General features: G+C 53.2%; 1 protein-coding gene across 2 annotated transcripts in view; it reads left to right on the top strand.

Moving 5' to 3' along the window:
• Positions 1-14,844, top strand: part of STUM (stum, mechanosensory transduction mediator homolog) — a 63,360-nt gene extending 48,516 nt beyond the window's left edge. The window contains exons 2-4 of one of the 2 annotated variants that reach the window (XM_043485723.1): positions 2,283-2,462; positions 6,629-6,637; positions 7,756-14,844. In XM_043485723.1, the coding sequence (XP_043341658.1) occupies positions 2,283-2,462; positions 6,629-6,637; positions 7,756-7,790 (224 nt within the window). In that variant the 3' untranslated portion in view covers positions 7,791-14,844. The remainder of the gene's footprint in view (positions 1-2,282; positions 2,463-6,628; positions 6,638-7,755) is intronic. The other variant, XM_043485725.1, reaches the window with a different exon arrangement.
• The last annotated feature ends 3,494 nt before the right edge of the window (positions 14,845-18,338 follow it).

Here is an 18,338-nt window from a genome sequence, read left to right as displayed (position 1 = left end):
TGTCCACTACTAAGCCCTGAATTCATGTCCCCATCACTTTTCAGTTCTCTTTTCTCCAAGTTTGTCTTTCTCATCAGACAGTGGTGGGGTCAATGCCTACCCATGCGTGAGACCTTGAACGAGATACTTAATCCTCTTTTTAAATTAATTAATTAATTTATTTTTGGCTGTGCTGGGTCTTTGTTGCTGTGCAGACTCTTTCACTAGTTATGGCGAGTGGGAGCTACTCTTTAGTTGTGGTGCACAGGCTTCTCATTGTGGTGGCTTCTCTTGTTGTGGAGCACTCAGGCTGTGGAGCTCAGGCTCAGTAATTGTGGGGCCCCGGCTTTGTTGCTCCAAGGCATGTGGCATCTTCCCAGACCAGGAAGCAAACCTGCTTCTGCATCGGCTGGAGGATTCTTAACCACTGGACCACCAGGGAAGCCTGAGATACTTAATTCTTGACTCTGAGTGTGTGTGCGCACTTTAAAATGTAGGTTTTGTTATTATTAATAGTGAGGTATGGTGAGGCCAACAGATCAGGAAGTGACAGTCATTGGAAAGATAGTTTGTTACTCACAGTTCCTAAGAGGAGAGGGCATACCACACTTTGGAGGTACACATGTGGAAGGACCAGGGACCATTAGGAGGCAGAGGAAGTTAGGGGGAGACTTGGGCAGGAAACTTTGCTGTGATTTCCATGGGAAGGAATGTCAAGACAGGTCAAGCAGGCTTACGATGGGCTGGTGTTCCCCCAGGGTGTAGGGACACCCTGAGCTGTCTGGTGCCTGGCTCTGAGTGATTAGGACAGAGAAGAGTGACCCAGAGGGTGAGAGTCTATAAAAGAGCAGTCTGGGTGTGCATTCTCAATTGTTTGTCTTGCATAAGAAAGTCATTTGCTATCCCTAGGAATTGGCTAGCCCTGGGAGGGGGATCCCTACAGAGTCAGCAAGTCTCCAGATACCAAAGCATCAGAAACTCCAGGTTGATGCAACATGTAAGATAGTGTGATAGACAGAATGATGCCCACCCCCAGAGATATCCATATCCTGATCCCAGAACCCGCAAAGATGCTACCTTACATAAAAAGGAAGGACTTTTCAGATGTGACTAATTTAAGGATCTTAAAAATATGGGGCTTACCCTGGATTATCCAGTGGGCCCAGGATAGTCAGAAGGGTCCCTACAAGAGGGAGACAGGAGGATCATAGTCAGAGGGAGAAGATGTAAGGATGGAAGCTGAGGTCTGAGAGGAGAGATGTACAGCTCCTGGCTTTGATGACGAAGGAAGGGGCCATGAGCCAAGGAATGCGGGCAACCTTGAGAAAATAGAAAAGGCAAGGAAACCACTGTCCCCCAGAGCCTCCAGAAAGGACCCAGCCCTGAGGACCCATTTCAGACTTCTGATCTCCAGCACTGTATTGCTTTAAGCCACTAAGTTTGCATTAACTTGTTACAGCAGCCTTCAGGAACTCACACAGATAGGAGGAAGGCCAACTAACTTGCAGGGTTATTACGAGGCTCAGAGCCCCTGTAGAAAAGAGCCTGGCTTGAGAGAAGTGTCAATAAAAATGTAGTGATATTATTAATACCTGCAGGGCTCTGGGAAATGTGGGATGAGGTAAGGACCATGGACACAGCCACCACATTGCTTTGTACCTTGTGGCTGCTCAGAAAATCTCGGGCTCTCTGTCCCTCCTCTTACAGGTCTGGGGTGTCTGGGAGAGCCCCTTGAAGGAAGGGTTCTTCCCCCACCCCGACCACCACTGGCCCCAGCCCCCCAAAAAAGAGGCTCAACAGGAAGGGTTCTGGGAGATGCACCTTGGCCTGAGCTTACTCCCCTCTGCAAGCACCGTGGTCAGTGTGTGTGCTGGGGGTCATTTCCTGAATTTACCCTGTGGGTGGCTTCCCTGTCCCCTCAATGACTCCAGCTCCTACCTCTGGACTCTGAGGCCCTAAGGATCTTTGCCACACGAGGTTGGTGTCCTTTCCACCTGTTGCCTGTTGTCCTTTCAAGGGGCTGCACTGTGGCTCCTTAATGGCAGGGATGGATTGTTAGGTGACATCTGTGTTCCCCTGAGGCCTCAGGACTATGCTGGGTCCTTGGCCACCCAGGGCCATGCTTCCTCCAGGCTGGTACATTGGCATCTCTAGCGTGGGCATCTCTAGCAAAGTGCTGGACACGAGCTGTTCCTCTCGGAGCTCCCAGAGGGCGAGCCGCTGGGGCCCCAGCTCATGATGGGCACATGTGCCGCTGTGTCTCCCAGTGCCCTCCAAAGGCTGTCCCCTCTGGCCTCTCACAGGGACGTTCGTCTCGGCCTTCACCGTGCTGTGTGGCGCCCGCACGGACCTCCCGGACAGGCACGTGTGCTGTGTCTTCTGGCTGAACATCGCCGCGGCCCTCATCCAGATCCTCACGGCCATCGTCATGGTGGGCTGGATCATGAGCATCTTCTGGGGCATGGACATGGTCATCCTCGCCAGTGAGTAGCTGCTGGCGCCCCACCTCCCTGGGGGGCTGGGGCTGGGCCGGGATGCGGGGAGCAGGGCTGGAGGAGGGGCGGGGGCTGGTCGTTTGTTTGTGATCCTGTTGGGGGGCAGGTGGGGGCTTCGCAGGGAGATCTGCATGGCTGGGCCTGCTCCTCCCCCAAGGGCTCACTGGTGTCGGTGGCCGCCTGGCCTAGGGGACTCTCCCCGCATGCCCAGCCCTGGGGCCTGCAGGGTATCATGAGACCACCAGGCAGAGACCTGGGCCAGAGGGCGTGAATAAGGGAGGGAGAGAGTGCCTGTTCAGCTCAGACACACCAGGCATCACGTTTGTCAAGGAAACAGCCCGCTTGACAGCACTGGGGTAGCAAGGGTGTGGCCCATGTGAGCTCAGTCCCTTGTGCCTCCATCATGCCATTTCCAGAAAGAAGGAACAGGCCACCGGGCCTGCTTGTGCTCAGGAAACCCTGTAACTGCTTTTTACTTAACAGCCAGAACAGCATAATTTCAACTTCTTTTAAAGTAAGCTCTTTGTTCCTTGATGCCAAAGCCTTCCTCTTCCTGATTTGTATTCAGTGGACCTTCACCAGTCACTTAACACAAACTTGATCCCGACACAAAACTGCCGAAGAAGTCTTGATTAACATTTTAAAAATAACCCAGCGAGATCTGAAGACAGACACACGTATTTTAAGCAGCCGCGCTCGTCACCCCGGGCCCCCGTGCGGGTCCCTGTGTTGTCACACGTTCTGTCTACCTCATTAGGCCGAAGCTCCTCACTCACACGGAGCACGTCCTTGCAGGCCCTTGGCCCTTCTCCCCACACCCCACGCTCCTCCTGTGCCCCACACCTGACAAGAGCATTTGCAGGTGGAGTGCCTGTGCCAGAGGTGAGCTGTGTCAGGGAAGAACAGCGGGGGCAAACCACCAGGCCAGAGAAAAGGCAGGTCGCTGAGCCTGGGCAAGCCCAGCAGAGCCGGTGGATTGGTTAGACAGGCTGGTGGAAGCAGCCCCTTTCCCCCCTGGGGTGCTGGACTGCCAGGGCATCTCAGAATTAGAGCTGGGAGACAGGGGCGGCCAGAGAACGGGGAGATGAACACTGGGCAGGCGGAACACCGGGGGAAGCTGAGGAACAGTTGGAAGATGTCCAATCCCTCCTGGGGAGAGCTGCTCCCAGGGCAGGGGCTGCCCATCAGCAAGGGGGTTGGTGAGCCTGCAGAGCAGGCAGAGACCGAGGCAGGCGCATCCAGCTCCCTCGGGGAGCCCCGCCCTGGGGGCAGGTCCATGGACCACTTCCATTTGTGGGGAGTGGGGAAGAGCATCGCTGATAAGACAGGCATGCTGCCAATCATCCTGTGAGTCCAGAGAAGCCAAGTCTGACCATTTCCCAGAAGGCGTTTGGTGCTTCCCTGAGATGCCTGTTCCCATCTGTAACCTGGAAGGGGCCCTCTGCTCTCAGAGGCTTCCTCAGTGGCTGATGGAAAGCCTGGGAAGGCTGCCCCGTCTCCGCCCAGTATGAGCCCCGGACCCCTCTTACTGAGTCATCTCATCACTCAGCTGTTGGGCCAGGCACCCGGGCATGTTAGTGAGGAGACTTTCTGTTACAGTGGCACAAAGCTATGTCACAATAATTGTATTGATGCCTAACCTGGTGCCTAGAGCTTTCTGGCATTCTCTTTTTGGGTCACGCTTGATACTAGACCCCACAGGGTCTGGATCTTAGAGATAGCTTCAAGAACTCCCCTTTATCACCTCCTAGAGGAGGAAGCAGAGACCCGAGAAGGGCAGATGGGAACCTGTCGCTTCCTCACCTTCTACCACCCTAGCTGTTGACTCAGCATCACCCCCTCTCTCATGGCTGGTGTGGGGGCCATAGCTGGGCTGCAGGCTACTCAAGTGCTGGAACCCACCACCACTCCCTTCCTGCCCCCTTCCTCCCAGCCCACGCCTTCACGGTGGGTCACCTCCTTTGTTCCAGGAATGCTGTCTTTGTGTCAGACTTTTTAGAACACTGTTTGGGGGATGGACTTGAGGGCTGCACCAGAAAACCCACCACCCCTCACTGCTACCCACTTATTCCACCTAGGCACCAGACTCGCTAACCCATCTCAGCAACAGTTGCCTCTGCCCCTTTTTCCAGAAAGTTAACCCACCTGCAAAGGATCAGTAATTGCCACTGTTGATATGGTGCTGTGGGCTGAGATCACCCCAAGCAACAGTGGAGTGTGCACGTCTCAGGAATACTACATTGAAGAGAATAGTCACAATGGACTGTCCTGGCACAATGTCTGCCCTAGTAGATAGTTAGATAAGTGGCTGTTATTTCTCGTGTTACTCCAACTTCTTCCTGTAAAAATGAAGGAGACTTTTCAATTGTCACAACACAGGGTAATTTTTTTTACCTAGCATTGCGTGAGTGTCCCCAAGAAACATACCATGGGAAAGGATAGATTGGGAGTTTGGAACTGACATGTACATACTACTAAATTTAAAATAGATTACCAACAAGGACCTACTATAAAGAATTTATTAATTAATTAAAACAATAACAACAAAAGAAACACACCATCAAGAAAAACCTCCTGGGGAAATCAGAGAACTCTAAATCAAAGTAGCAGTTAAAATTAGGAACTTGCAAGGCTATTGCTCTGTTTATATTAATAAAAATAATCAATAACAGTTAACAGTAGCCTGTATTGGTTGTGAGTCAATAAATACAGGAGCCTTTTTCATCTGCCATACCCATGGCTGCTGCTGCTAAGTCACTTCAGTTGTGTCCGACTCTGTGATCCCATAGACGGCAACCCACTAGGCTCCCCCGTCCCTGGGATTCTCCAGGCAAGAACACGGAGAGGGTTGCCATTTCCTTCTCCAATGTGTGAAAGTGAGAAGTGAAAGTGAAGTCGCTCAGTCATGTCCGACTCTTAGCAACCCCATGGACTGCAGCCTACCAGGCTCCTCCATCCATGGGGTTTTCCAGGCAAGAGTACTGGAGTGGGGTGCCATTGCCTTCTCCGATACCCATGGCAGATATTGGTAATCTATCGTGACACTTTCTGCTGAAAAGTCTTACCTGTTTTCAACACAGGGCTTCAGGCAGTCACTACTAATGGATCCAAGATGTCTACAAGATAAAAGTCTGTCTGCCATTCCCTGCCTGAGTCTTTCCCAAAGCATTAGGTTTTATATATGTGACTCCTGTCCACATAAAAGGTGAACCCCATGGCTTAGACAGGGGCCAGGATGGGTCACTTCAACAGCAGGTTGTCACAGTCAAACCTGTCCTGGAGCTGTCCCTCCTTGGAGCCATCCAGAATTCATCTCACAGCAAACATGGGTTGGGGGCAGAAGAAGAGTAAGGGGAAGGAGGTGAGCAGAAGAGCGACCTTGGCTGAGATTCGGAGGGAAGAGGAGAGAGCTCCTTGGTGGTGTCTCACAGAGTGTGACCCCCAGGGAGGGGAGAATGGTCACTCTGCACTCCTGCCCACACACCCTCGGGGGCTGCCCACTGGCCACAGTGGCTGATCACTGTGGATGCAGACTGCAGCCCTCTTCCATCTCCCAATCCCCACCATGCAGCCTCTCCCTTTTTAAATTTCAGGCCATCCCTCTGTTACCGACCAGGGTTCTTGGCCTCCTTAATCAGTAGAAACTGATAAGAAGCCAGATGAGAAATCAGGCAAGGTTTTACTGGGGGCCCCTGTTGCAGCAGAGGGGAGTGAGAACAAATAACAGGTTCCCTTGGTCACCCCCTGAGCAAAAAGGTGAACTGATTCCTTACGCGGGATGAAGGTAGGGGCAGGTCCAGGGCCTGGCTGGAGGGGTGGCTTGGGTGGTGTGTGTGCAGGGGACATGCATGATACCCTGCTTTTGCTCCAGGCTCTTCAGAAGTGACAGTTGGTTCTTTTGGTCTTTTTGTATCTTCTTGTCCATAATTTGCCCCTACTGCTCACGCACATGCCTACAGTTATTTTTGATCCCTCATAGTGTCTTTGCATTTTGTTGCTCAGAGAGAGTTTGTCCAGGTGCCAGCACTGCAGCAAAGGGTCCCAGGTGCCAGGTCCCAGCTTGTCTCACGTCTGGCCTCTTTTTTTAGACTGTTTTCTCTTTCTCTTTTTCTCCTCTTCCTCATGCTGCCTCATATTCCTGTGTTTCTCTGAAGTTTCCCAAGGTGAGTCTATTGGGGTATGCACAGGTCTCATGCCTGGGCTGCCTGGACCCTCCCCTTCACTGCCCTTCCCCCACCTCACACTGCTACCCTCCCCGTCCCCTGCCTACCCCCCACTCCCCGCACACAAACACCCCCTCTCCCAGTTGGTCAACAAGCTTCCATTTTTAGTTTTTTATTTTGGAAAATGTTTAATCATAGACACGAATAGAAGGCCTGGTATAGTGAGTCTCTAAATGCCTATACCAGCTTCGACCATCATCCATTCATGGCCACTCTGTTTTCATCTATTACTGCCTGCATCTGCCTCCACCCCAACACCTTAACTTAATTAGTAACCTGGTAAATAAAGAGAGAGAGAAAAAAAAACAAGTCCACTGATGCTCCTCTGTGGGCTGAGTTACCAGCTAATAGGGATAACTACTCAGCAAACCCAGATGAAAATTTCACCCTTAAATATCCCAGTAGATGTCTTTAAAAAAAAGAAAGGAACCACAGTACCTTTTCATGCTCAAATAAACTAGCATCAGTTCCTTAATATCAACAGTGATCAAGTTTTTCTCATGTCCTCATAGTCACCACCAAGGCTTTAAAAGGCTCGAAGCCAGCAGTCACCTTGGCCTGTGTCACCGATGTCCAACTGATGGAGCACACCGGCTTGGCTCCTCCCTTCTCTATGCTGTCTTCCTTTTCTCTTCCTTCCTCCTTTCCGTCCACACGTACCAGATGCCCATCACTTGGGGAAGTCTTCCTGGCACCTTCTCCCAAGGCACCGCGTTAGGAAATGGCAGCAGGCCAGTTAGCCGGGGCCATGTTTTTGCAGGGGCTTCAGGGGTGTGGATTCAGGAGCACGTTGATAACCTTTCAACCCCCAGCAGGTCTGTAACAGAAACCCTCCTCTCATGTCTCCCCCACTAAACCCCGAAATCCACTCTCTCCACTCATCCCCTTGTTCCACATTAAGAAGCCAATGCCCTTGGGAAAAGCTGGATCACGGCTGTAGTAGTCATTTACACATCTGTGTGAATAAGTTCTAGCATATTCGAGTCCGCGGGCACCGCCTGGAGAAATGGTGAGGGAAGTGGGTGTCTGACCATCTCTCCTCTGCTTCTCCCTCACAGGCTATAAGGAGCAGGGCATCCCACAGCAGCTGTGAGCCCGGGCGAGCCGCTGAGAAGCCCGGTGCCCAGGAGGGCCACGTCAGGCAGCGGCCGGCCCGGGGTCTTCACGTGTTCTCTTCTGCCGCTTCCTGGGTTTGGAGTGGAAAGAAGGGGATTTGAGAATACTATTTATTTTGAAAACGCACCTGCTTTTCTCAGCAGGCTCTGAGAGCTGCCAGCTCCTCCTGCTGCTCCAGAGAGTCTTGTAGCGCAGACGCCCAGAGGGCATCTGGGCTGGGTGGGGAGTCGGGTGGAGGTGGGAATGCTGATGCAAGAAGCTGGAGCACCCCAGGCTCGGGCCGCCTTGCCTCGTCCGCTGCCCACCGTGCGGACGTGCGGGGTGGCCAGGCCAGGCAGCAGTGACCCCGTCCAGGCGAGCAGGGCTCGTCAAGGGGCAGGACTGCGGGGGACACCTCCTCCAGGCCCCTGTGGGAGTGGTCTCCTGGGGGCAACACCGGGGTGTGAGTAAGGATAGACAGATTCCTGCCCGGTGTGGAAAAGCCTGCTGTGCCCTCAGCTGTACGCGGGGACGGGTCCCTACGGGTGTCTGCTGGCCCCATGGCCGCCCCCATCTCCTCACCACTGAAGTCTCCAGGTCTGGGCGGATCTGACTTTTGTTTCCCTGGGAAGGAAGGCAGTGGCCCCATTCCTGGGGCAAAACTGCTGGAATTGCCAAATGTTCATGTACACATTCACCAACCCAGGTCTGCGTGGGCAGCCTTCCCCATCATACTCAACACTGTCTGGGGCCCGCACTCCTTTCTCTGAAATCCTTAGGGCCGACAGGTCTCTGACTTCACACGTTTTAGATCTGAGGAAGAGAAGAAGAAACGTTTGCCATCCATTCGTGACAGCCCAGCGGAGTCTAGACCTGCTCACACCGTGAAACATGGGACCATTTCTGCAGAGGAGCATGTGAATAATCAGACTTACTAGGATCAATAAAACTGTAAATAGCTTCGCCTCAGTACAGGTCAGATTTTGCCACTAAATACGTAAGGGGAGAAAACTCACCATTTGCGAGCTTTAGGGGTTTTAGAATTGCAAAAAAAAAAATAATAATTGCAGGGGGTGGTGGATCCCTCTCTGAAAATCCTTCTTCGGCAAAAATCCTGCAAACAGGCATTCAGGCGACCTCGCTGGTGTTACACGGGGATTCCTCCTGTCGCAAAGGGATGATCGGGCCCTTTGTGACACCTAAGAGATTGTTACAGAGCCACAACCACCAGAAGATGTCTGATTCAAGATCAATCAGCAATTAAGAGAAAGGAGATCTAAATGACGGTGACAAGGTAGACATTCACATGCCTGCTTTCTTGTCATTTTCATTCTAACATAGGGGTTGTTAAAATGTGGGACTGGCCCAAAGCCAAGTTTCTAGCCTCACTGGACTTTGTGCCATTGGGTGTGTTTCTCTGCAAGGGGCTTTTCCTATCTATCAGGGACTCAGTCAGAATTTGGCCAGGGATGGAAGAGTGGCCTGTGGCACTAGTGGTAAAGAATCCACCTGCCAATGCAAGAGACAGAGACGCAGTTTCGATCCCTGAGTTGGGAGAATCCCCTGGAGGAGGACACAGCAACCGACTCCAGTATTCTTGCCTGGAGAATCCCATGGACAGAGGAGCCTGGGGGCTGTGGTCCATAGGGCCACAGAGATTCGGACATGACTGAAGCAAAGGAGCACAGAAGAGCGGCCTTTTCTGGTCGTTTTCCCCTTAATGGATGGGAAGGCTTGGGGAACCGGCAGCTGGGCAGGCCCCTCGCCCCACCGTGAGCCCCTCTGGGGGCCACTGCATGCTTAGTCTCTGTTCCTGGACTCTCCACCTGGGGCAGTGGCCCACCCACCCCATCCACCGAACTTTCTAGTTATAGTCCTGCTGAGAGGTAGGTCTCAGGCTCCCTGTGGCCTGGACAGCAAACCGGCATCCTTGAAGAAATGGAATTCCCTCAGCCACTTGCTGCCCCCCACCTCCACCCCAGGCCCCGACTCAGAGGTGGGCTCTCCGCTCCTCAGCCTGATCCTACCCGCCTCCCACCTCCCCATCCATCCCTTGGTTCTGATGAGCTGCCTGGGGCCAGGTTACATGTCCTGGACGCCTGGCAGTGTCTGTCTCTTACCCGTCCTTTCTTCCTGGCCCCAACCCAAGCCTTTGCAGCTTCTTTCATGTTTGAAAGCCTCTGTGTTGTCAAGGCGTGGGCTCAGATTTGGCTTTATCCAGAAAGTCAGAACCTTCCGCTGTGAAAAGACAGCATCTCCGGGCCAAGAGGAGAGCAGGCTGGTGGCTGGTTGCTCTCGAGGAAGCGGCATCGGCGTGTGGAGCCTCCCCTGGAGTCGGATAAAAACAGCTCCAGCGGAGGGAAGGGAGGCCAGCCCACAGCCCGTCACCCCCAGACAGCTCCCCTGAGTTTGCAATGACAGATATCAGGTGGGGGCAGCACCCACAGGGAGAGGTGGGTCTTATTTTCCTGGCATGGCTGGGGGTGGCTGCTGAGGGGGGTAGAGAAGAGCTAGCAATTTATGTCTCATGTTTAGTGACACAATTCAGACACGGGGCGGGGGGGGGGGCGTTTTCTTGAGTGACAGGTGTCACCACGAGTCCCAGTGTGGGCTGGCTTCATGCAGGGGTGTGTGTGCCTGGAAGGACATCTTCCATCCCAGATCCTTCCCTCACCTGTAGCTGCTTCTCCCAACCTGAGAACCCACCAACCTCAGGAGGCAGGCCCTTTCCAGGTAGACCTCCGCCCATCTTCTGAACAATGAGTCTGTGAAGACCGCCTGGCAGGCGGGTCAGCGCAAAATAGCTTCTAAGTGAGACCACAGTCTCAGCATCATGTTGTCATTAGATAAGGAACAGTGGCCAGTGTACTCCTAGTCCTCTGAGCTGGCCGCTCAGGTTGTTAGCTTGTCCAGTCGCCAAGTCGTGTCTGACTCTTTGCAACCTTGTGGACTGCAACACGCCAGGCTTCCCTGTCCTTCACCATCTTCCCGAGTTTGCTCAAAGTCATGTCCACCGACTGTTAGATGGCTGGAGTTAATCTATGAAGCACTGGCCAGCTGAAAAGCAGGAACCTTGTATGAGCAAGTGCTTGGTTGACACCCAACACTCTGGTTGGGTCTTGTCTCAAGGATGATGGTCCAAAAACCCCAGGGTGTGTTTCAGGTCCAGCCGTCAATCCATCAGAATTCCGTAGGACATTCCTAGGCCATGGGTGCTCGGGACAGGGATCACAGGCACACAGAGAACCTAATAGTGAATGAGAAACTTGGATCACAGTGGCAATTCCCTCGGGCCAGAGCAGGATCCTACAGCCAGCATGAGCCATCTGGCAGCCTGGGAGTGTCCTGTGGACAGTGGAGACAGTCCACCTGGATCTTAAGATCTGAGTCCCAGACAAGACTTCGGGAAGGGTGGGGTCCCTGTGGGAGCCACAGGGACAGATGGCTCCTGGCGCCGATCCAGCACCCCTCCTGCCTTCTGTGGTGCTTGGGTAACAGGCAGGAGCTACCCCGCTGTGGCCTCGAAGCCAGCCTCTTGGCTGCATGTGAAGGGAGGGGAGGAAGGGACACAGGGCCCTCCCCTGCTGCCCTGGACCCACATGTCTGCCCCCTTGGCAAGGACAGCCTCCAGACACTGGGCCCTTGCCAGGCACTGTGTGCTGGGTTTTCAAATGTCAGAACTGAGGCACTAAGAGAGGAGGCCATGGGTCCCCCATCACACACTCATGGCATGGAGCTGACTTCAGTGGCCAAGAGGGAGTCCTCGGCAGGGGGTGGGTGGTGCCTGGCCCACTCAGCAGTAACAGGGCGCCAGCCTGCTGTCAGCATCCCAGCTGGCCCTCAGACCCATGCTCCTCGTTGAAGGCAGGCCCGAAGGGCGCCCCATATGGCAGTGTAAGAGAATGGCGGACCTGATATGAGGGGCTGCCTGGTCCTAACATTCAGGACCACTTCAGTTTTGTCGCTGTTCAGCTTGTCTGAGTCCCTGGGCCTGAGCTGGGGCGGATCCCCTCCTGGGAGGAGAGCAGGCCGTGGGCTGCAGGCCCACCTCGGGATTTAATGACACCAGCTGTTTTTATCGTGTTAGTGATATTGGCAAAGAAAGCCTCTTGCACTGTGTAAACTGCTTGGGGATATAGAATTTAGATGTAAATTCTCCAGTTGGTGTCTGCAGGAGCTGTTCACTGTTGTTATTCCTCCCTGTTGCTGGTTGGTTTAGAGGATTTTCAACAGGCAGGCTGGAGGTGGCTGAGCCCTTTTTTGCTATGTTTTTTTAAAATTTATTTATTTTTAATTGAAGGATAATTGCTTTACAATATTGTGTTGGTTTCTGCCAAACATCAACATGAATCAGCCATAGGTATACCTATGTCCCCTCCCTCTTGAACCTTCTCCCACCGCCCTCCCCATCCCAAGGTGGCAGAGCACTTTTAAAGGACCAGTCCCCGCTCCCCATAGACCATGACCTCGTCTCTGGGATGGGCAATTTGAAGCAGTTGCTGACCATTTGCTGACACACGCTCCTCCATGGAACCCAGCCTTTGTCTCCACAGGCTCCCTGTGCCAGCTTCCTGCAGTCCTATGTGTGGGGGCTCCCTGTTTTGCTTTTGTGCATCAGCAAGCCCTCAGTGGGCACCAAATGGACCAAGTAGGTCCTGAGCGTGGCTTTGGAGAAGCTGATCAAAGGTGCTGTCTTCCTGGTGAGCAGCATCCCAGGCGGGATGGCGAGGTGAGTGGAGGTCAGAGAGGGGAGGCCTAGAAGAACCCAGACCAGGTTCTCCAAGGCCTAGGGCTGAGCCCCCAGAGAGTTTGGTGTGTACTAGAGGAGATAGGAAGCCAGGCTGTCAGCAGAAGGGAGGCTGAGGTCAGCCTGAGTAGGTGGTGATGCTTGGGGGCCTGTATTTTTCATCACTTTTGTTCCCTTCAGATTCTTAGAGCTTCAGAAAGTTCTTGAACTCACAGAGCGTGAAGGATTATGCTCAGATTTTCATGGATCCACCCCAAATCCCATGTGGAGAGAGGATGAGCCCCTCTGGTGATGGGTGGGGAAAACCCCAAACCAAGGTGACCCCAAATGCCCCGCAAGCTTGGAGAGGGTGAGTTCCACCCTCAGCACTCTGTCTCTCCTACTGCCTTGTGCCTCAGTTTAACCATCTGTAGCTTGGGTACAAGGAGGGGCTGGGCAGCTGTCGTTCTTCCCGTTTCTTTCAGAGCAAAGGGCTTGGAGGATGAGCCTTGCCAGGTGAGGGACAGGGAGAGGGAGCAGCAGGCCCCATGGACTCTTCCTAGTAAAACCAAAATAGTGCCCCCCCTCCAATTCCACTGTCCCTTCCTGATCCTGTCCAGGGCAGGGAGGGGGGAGGTTGACGACAGGGTCCCACTCGTGCGTCCTGACTTCTGGTACAAGTTGTCTCTCGCCTTGGATCTAGCTGTGAAATCTCCATTTCCCACCTGTCTTCCTCCCTTCCTGGATTTGTTGAAATGCCAACCACCCAGGCTGGTCCAGACTCCACGATCTGCCTCCGCATCTGCACTTTCACCCTGGAGCGAGCAGACGCACCCACACACGCACACCCCCGCCTGTGCACACACTCACACCCACACACAGCACACACGTGCACACACAGCTCCCTTCAGGCTGGGAGGAGGCAGGCCAGGGTCTGTCTGGAGACTCAGGGTTGGGAATTAATGTCTCCAGAGGAGCCCGGTGCCCCATCCGGGAGCCGTCTCCCTCCAGCGTGGGCTCTGGCCAATGGCACATTTGTCCTCATCACCCCCGTCCCATGCCCAGATACCCACGCTATTTCTTCTCTCTCCAGGACCCCTGGTCTTGGGTCTTTTCCTCCCAGGGCCCACGGGCTCAGCATCCCCACCTTACCAAACCCAGCTGTGCTCACCCCCACACTCAGTTTGGCCTCCTGCGGGGGGTGGGGTGGGGCGGGGAGGGTCTGCTCAGAGAGGAGGAGACAATGGTCTCTTTCCCGGCTCTTGTAGGGCTGCATACAACCCTCTCATTTAAGGTCCTTTTCTGTTCCCACCTCCCCCCCGCCAGCAGCCCGGGTACAGGAACCAGTAAGAAGCGAAGGGGGACAGAGGTCACATCTGCCCCCACTTTCTGGGTTAGCACTTGACCCCTGTTCCAAGTGGGCAGAGGGTGTTGGTGGTTGTAAGTGGCCTGGACACCCTGTGGGAGCACGTGACTGCCCCCCTACAGGCTAGGCTCCATATTGCTGTACATGATACCATCTTTAAAAAAAAGCAACATACATAGAAAAAAGACTGGTTGTGTGTGTCTCGGCAGAATTCATATATGAATAAGTGTTGTATTTGATTTGTAATTTCTGATACCAAGACTGGCTTTGTTTGGGTCTCTCTTCTTTATGTTAGATGAATCACCATACATTTCTATTGTTCTCCAGCAAGACCCACTCTCTGATCTCCCAGGGCTTTCTTGTCTCACTTCTGCCCAGATCACTGGGAGCCCACCCCACCACCACAGACTTCCCCTGGGATCCAGTGCTCCTATATTTTCCAGCCCACTGCAATGACTGCAGCCTTCCTCCCTTCTGAGAGAGGAAGAAAGCTTTAATGTCACAGACCTAGGGAAGTTTCCAGACTTACCTTGGCCCAAACCTTGCAGCCTGGGGCCCAGCCCTGCCTGCAGCTTAGCTCCCCCATATCCTCATAACCCTGCCCCCCTCCCCCACGCCCACCTTGGCGGACCTGCCTGACCGGCTGAGTCTCCACAGCGCCCTCTAGGCGTTCACTGAGGAGGGTTCCAATTTCTCCAGCCTTCTGACTTGAAATGCGTCCTTCAAGCACCATTACTGTACATGTATTGAAAAATATCATGTATGACAATAAAAACTTGTGTACATATCTCCATGTACATATTTATATATTCCTATTATAAATATAGAAAGCATGGCATCTCTTTGACATTCTTAGTTTGTGTTGTTTTTTTTTTAAATCCCAGAATTATGGCTTTGGAAACCTTTTCTTCCTTCCCTTCTTTTCTATGTAATAAACATTCATGTGACCTTTCTGATGGCTTCTCACCTGCCTGTGTCCTCTCGAGCTCAGAACTGGACAGATCTCTGGCCCTCGAGTGCCTCCCTCCCATTCCCTCGGCGGTGTTTGCTGCTGGCGTCCTTCCTGCTGTGAAGGTTGCCTTTCTCCAAGGTGGGTCTTGCCTTCCTTCAGACTTCTTCCTCAACGCCTTTTCCTGGGAGGCTTGGGCAAGTTAGTTCTCAAAGGCCCACATGTTTGGTAATCTGATCGCTTTGCAACCGCAAGTTGGCGAGTTAAATTGAGCCTGGGGCCCAGACCGGGTTCACCAAGAATAAGGGCACAGATGAAACTCATTTCCTTTCCTTGATTGGAGACCGGTTGATGAAGGACGTGTGTGTGGCATACTCATTCGTCCAAGTCTTCTATGTAAATGAGAAGCAGAGTAGGGGTGGTTAGGAGAACTTACAACTCACTGTTGAGCTGTAGCAAGGGACTGGTTGAACTGATGTTACTTACCTTGGAGGGAATTTAAGGGCATGGCCGGTGGCCCTGCCTATGTTCTTTTTAATAATTGGATGAAGACCTGGAGAGCTTATCAAATTTGTGGATGAAGGGAACTAAATCTATTAGACAAATCAGAATTCAAAAAGCTCTTGGCAGGCAGAGGCCATATAACAAGATGAAATCTAATAACGTTAAATGAAGAAGTCGTGCTTGGAATTAAGAAAGCTCCAGACTCTCCCTGGTGCTCAGGGAGGCATACGACAGGTGGCGTGACATTCAGGAGCACTGAGTGTGGATGATGGAACAGACGGTCTGATTTCATATGCCTTAGGAGCAGCAGGCTGGGGTCCAGAGAGAGCCTGCATCTGTAGTGCTGCATTCAGTCTCAGAGGCCATGGGAGGCGAGTCCCCAGATGTCACCCCCGTACTCACACCCAAGGGCAAGGCCTTGCCTCTCACTCTTTCCTCACATCACTCCAGGACCCTAGGGGTTGCCAATCTGGTCCTGGTCCACTGGCTGCAGCTGTTCTTGTGTGTCCACCGAGAGATGCTGCCATTTCAGGGCCTTGGTGCTGCTGTTGCCCCAAAGAGTGAATCTGCTGCAAAATACAACTTTGCAAGGAGACAGCAGGCTCAAACTCAGGGACCCTTCAAGGCCCCAGAAATGGCATCTGAGTCTAAGGGTTGACTTTTGTTTATCTTTTTTTAAATTTTTGTTTATTGTTTAGTCGCTAAGTCATGTCTTTGCAACCCCCTAGACTGTAGCCCACCAGGTTCCTCTGTCCATGGGATTTCTCAGGCAAGAGTACTGGAGCAGGTTATTATTTCCTTCTCCAGGGGAATCTTCTTGACCCAGGGATTGAACCCATGTCTTCTGCATTGGCAGGCAGATTCTTTACCACTGAGCCACCTGGGAAGTCCAAGGGTTGACTTTACTCACTGCTAAAACCAGGATGCAAAGCCTGAGGCAATATAATGACCCAAGATACATCATGGTCACCCAGACCCCGCCCAGGGAGCATTTCTTGACCATGTGCATCTTCCAGTACTTACTATGCTCAGCTTATGCCAGGAATGTTCTTGGCCAGAGACTTCTTCCTGCAGAGGGTTCCGGCTTCAGATGGGCTGTCGGGAAGGTACAGTGGAGATGAAGCTAGCAGCACCCTCCAGCCCTGCTGCATCATCACAGGAAAGAACCCTCAGGGGCAATGAGATCTCTCCCCTCCCAGCCCCCATCTGTTCATGTTCAGGAGGGGTGAGCTGGTTGAAGCCTCCAGGGCTTCTCCTGGAGGGTGAGGAAAGGGATCCCCCACAGAGACAGTCCTCCTCAGACCCAGAGGGAAGGGGCTGTGACAAACACAGAGGCAACCGCTCCCCAGAAATCTCCGCACTCGCAGACCACAGGCTCTGAGACAGGTTTGTGTTTGCTGCGGTCAGTCCCAGCAGGGGATGTGGGAAGATGCGCTGGGGACTGGTGGGGTGGGAGGGCCATGGCTGGGTTTGTAGACTGGGTTTCGGATCTATTCTGAAGATGCGTGGCCTACAGAGCCAGAAGGGAGCAGAAACCTAGGGCAGAGTGTCCTGGGAACAAGGACTTGGCTAAGATTTGTTATTACCGGTAAGAGGGACTCCACTTAAATCAGTTTATGGGAAAGAAGAGTGGAGTGGAGGGAGGGAGGGTGGAAAGCAGCAGGCCTGGGCAGCTCCTTGAGTAGGAAGATGTGTCCTAAATGCACAGCTCCTCTCAGTCACCACCAGCTGGCCAGTGGCCTGAGGCGCTGGAGGACGGCTGCCAGCTGGGTCACTGAGACCTTCTCACACAGAGACATAAACTGGGAATTACTGAAATGGTCACTTGGCTGGTAGGAGGAGGAGAAGCAGGACCTTCCCTCCAAAAAAGGAGACAGAGCGATGTCTGGCCATGTGAGTGGGGTACTCTTTCAGGGTAGCCCCTTGTCCTGGGCTCAGGACACCTTGGGCACTTCTGGTGTCCACCCACTTCCTGGTTCCTCCAGGGCACAGCGGTGCAGTCGCTCCTGTGGCCTTGTGGCTCTGAGGTCCTTGTGGAAAGCCTGGAAACCTGAATGGCCCTTGAGTAGTGCTGCCTCCAGCCACAAGCCTGAGTCCAGGCCCCCTGATGGGTTCTGGCTGGCTCTGTGGAGGGTAATGGGGGTGGGGGCTGTGCTAAGAGCCGGAGCCGGCAGCTGTCTCTCCAGTCAGCCTGGTGGATATTTATACTTTCGTCAAAAATAGCTACGTTAAAAAAAAAAAAAAGACTCTAGAAAGCAAAGAAACTTTTAAAACTAGGAATGTTGTCAGTGGAGAAAATAAGCTCTTTCCAAACACTTAGAAGCTGTCTCCATCTCCTGAGGTTCCAGGCCAGGAGGGGAACCCAGCAGTCAGGGGAAAGAGCATTCGCTTCTGCTGTGGGTTTCAAGTTTCTGGGGCAACTTGACACATGTCCAGAATCTTTGGAAGGAGCTGAGGTGGTGATATATAGATTTTATTGTGAAGAGATCAGTGCTGTGGTTTTGGGCATGGCGGTGCCCCTAGAGTCTGCAGCCTGCTCCCTCTCCTTGAGCGGAGAGCAGCCCTCCTCCCCTCTCCGTTCAAATCCTCCCTGACTCTCAGGGCCCAGCGCAGGCACCGCATCCATCGTGGTGAGGATGCAAGACTGGGATCTTGTTTGCTCTGCTGTCCACCCGCTCTTCCCAGGGGCCAGCTCCTCCCCTGTGGCCCATGGGATTCTGGGAAAGATGTTCACTCACAAAATCCACCCCACCCCAGACAGGCCTGTCCTGCGGGTTAGGGACAGGCTGTGGTGGACTAATCCACAGAGATCTGGGTCCTTCCTGCCTGGGGCCCTCGACAGTGAAAGTGCGGAGTTCTAACCACTGGACCTCTGGGGAATCCCCCTGAGATCTTCCTAACTAGAGTATGGGAAAGCTTTTTTCCCACTCTGGTCTTCAGGCGGTGGTTCATCAGCCCAAAGCAACCGATGGCCAAGGCCCCCCACCCCGTCCCCCAACAT

The sequence above is a fragment of the Cervus canadensis genome, chromosome 13 (genome assembly GCF_019320065.1).
Source record: "Cervus canadensis isolate Bull #8, Minnesota chromosome 13, ASM1932006v1, whole genome shotgun sequence".
NCBI lineage: Eukaryota > Metazoa > Chordata > Mammalia > Artiodactyla > Cervidae > Cervus > Cervus canadensis.
This window is presented reverse-complemented; position numbering and strand designations above follow the sequence as displayed.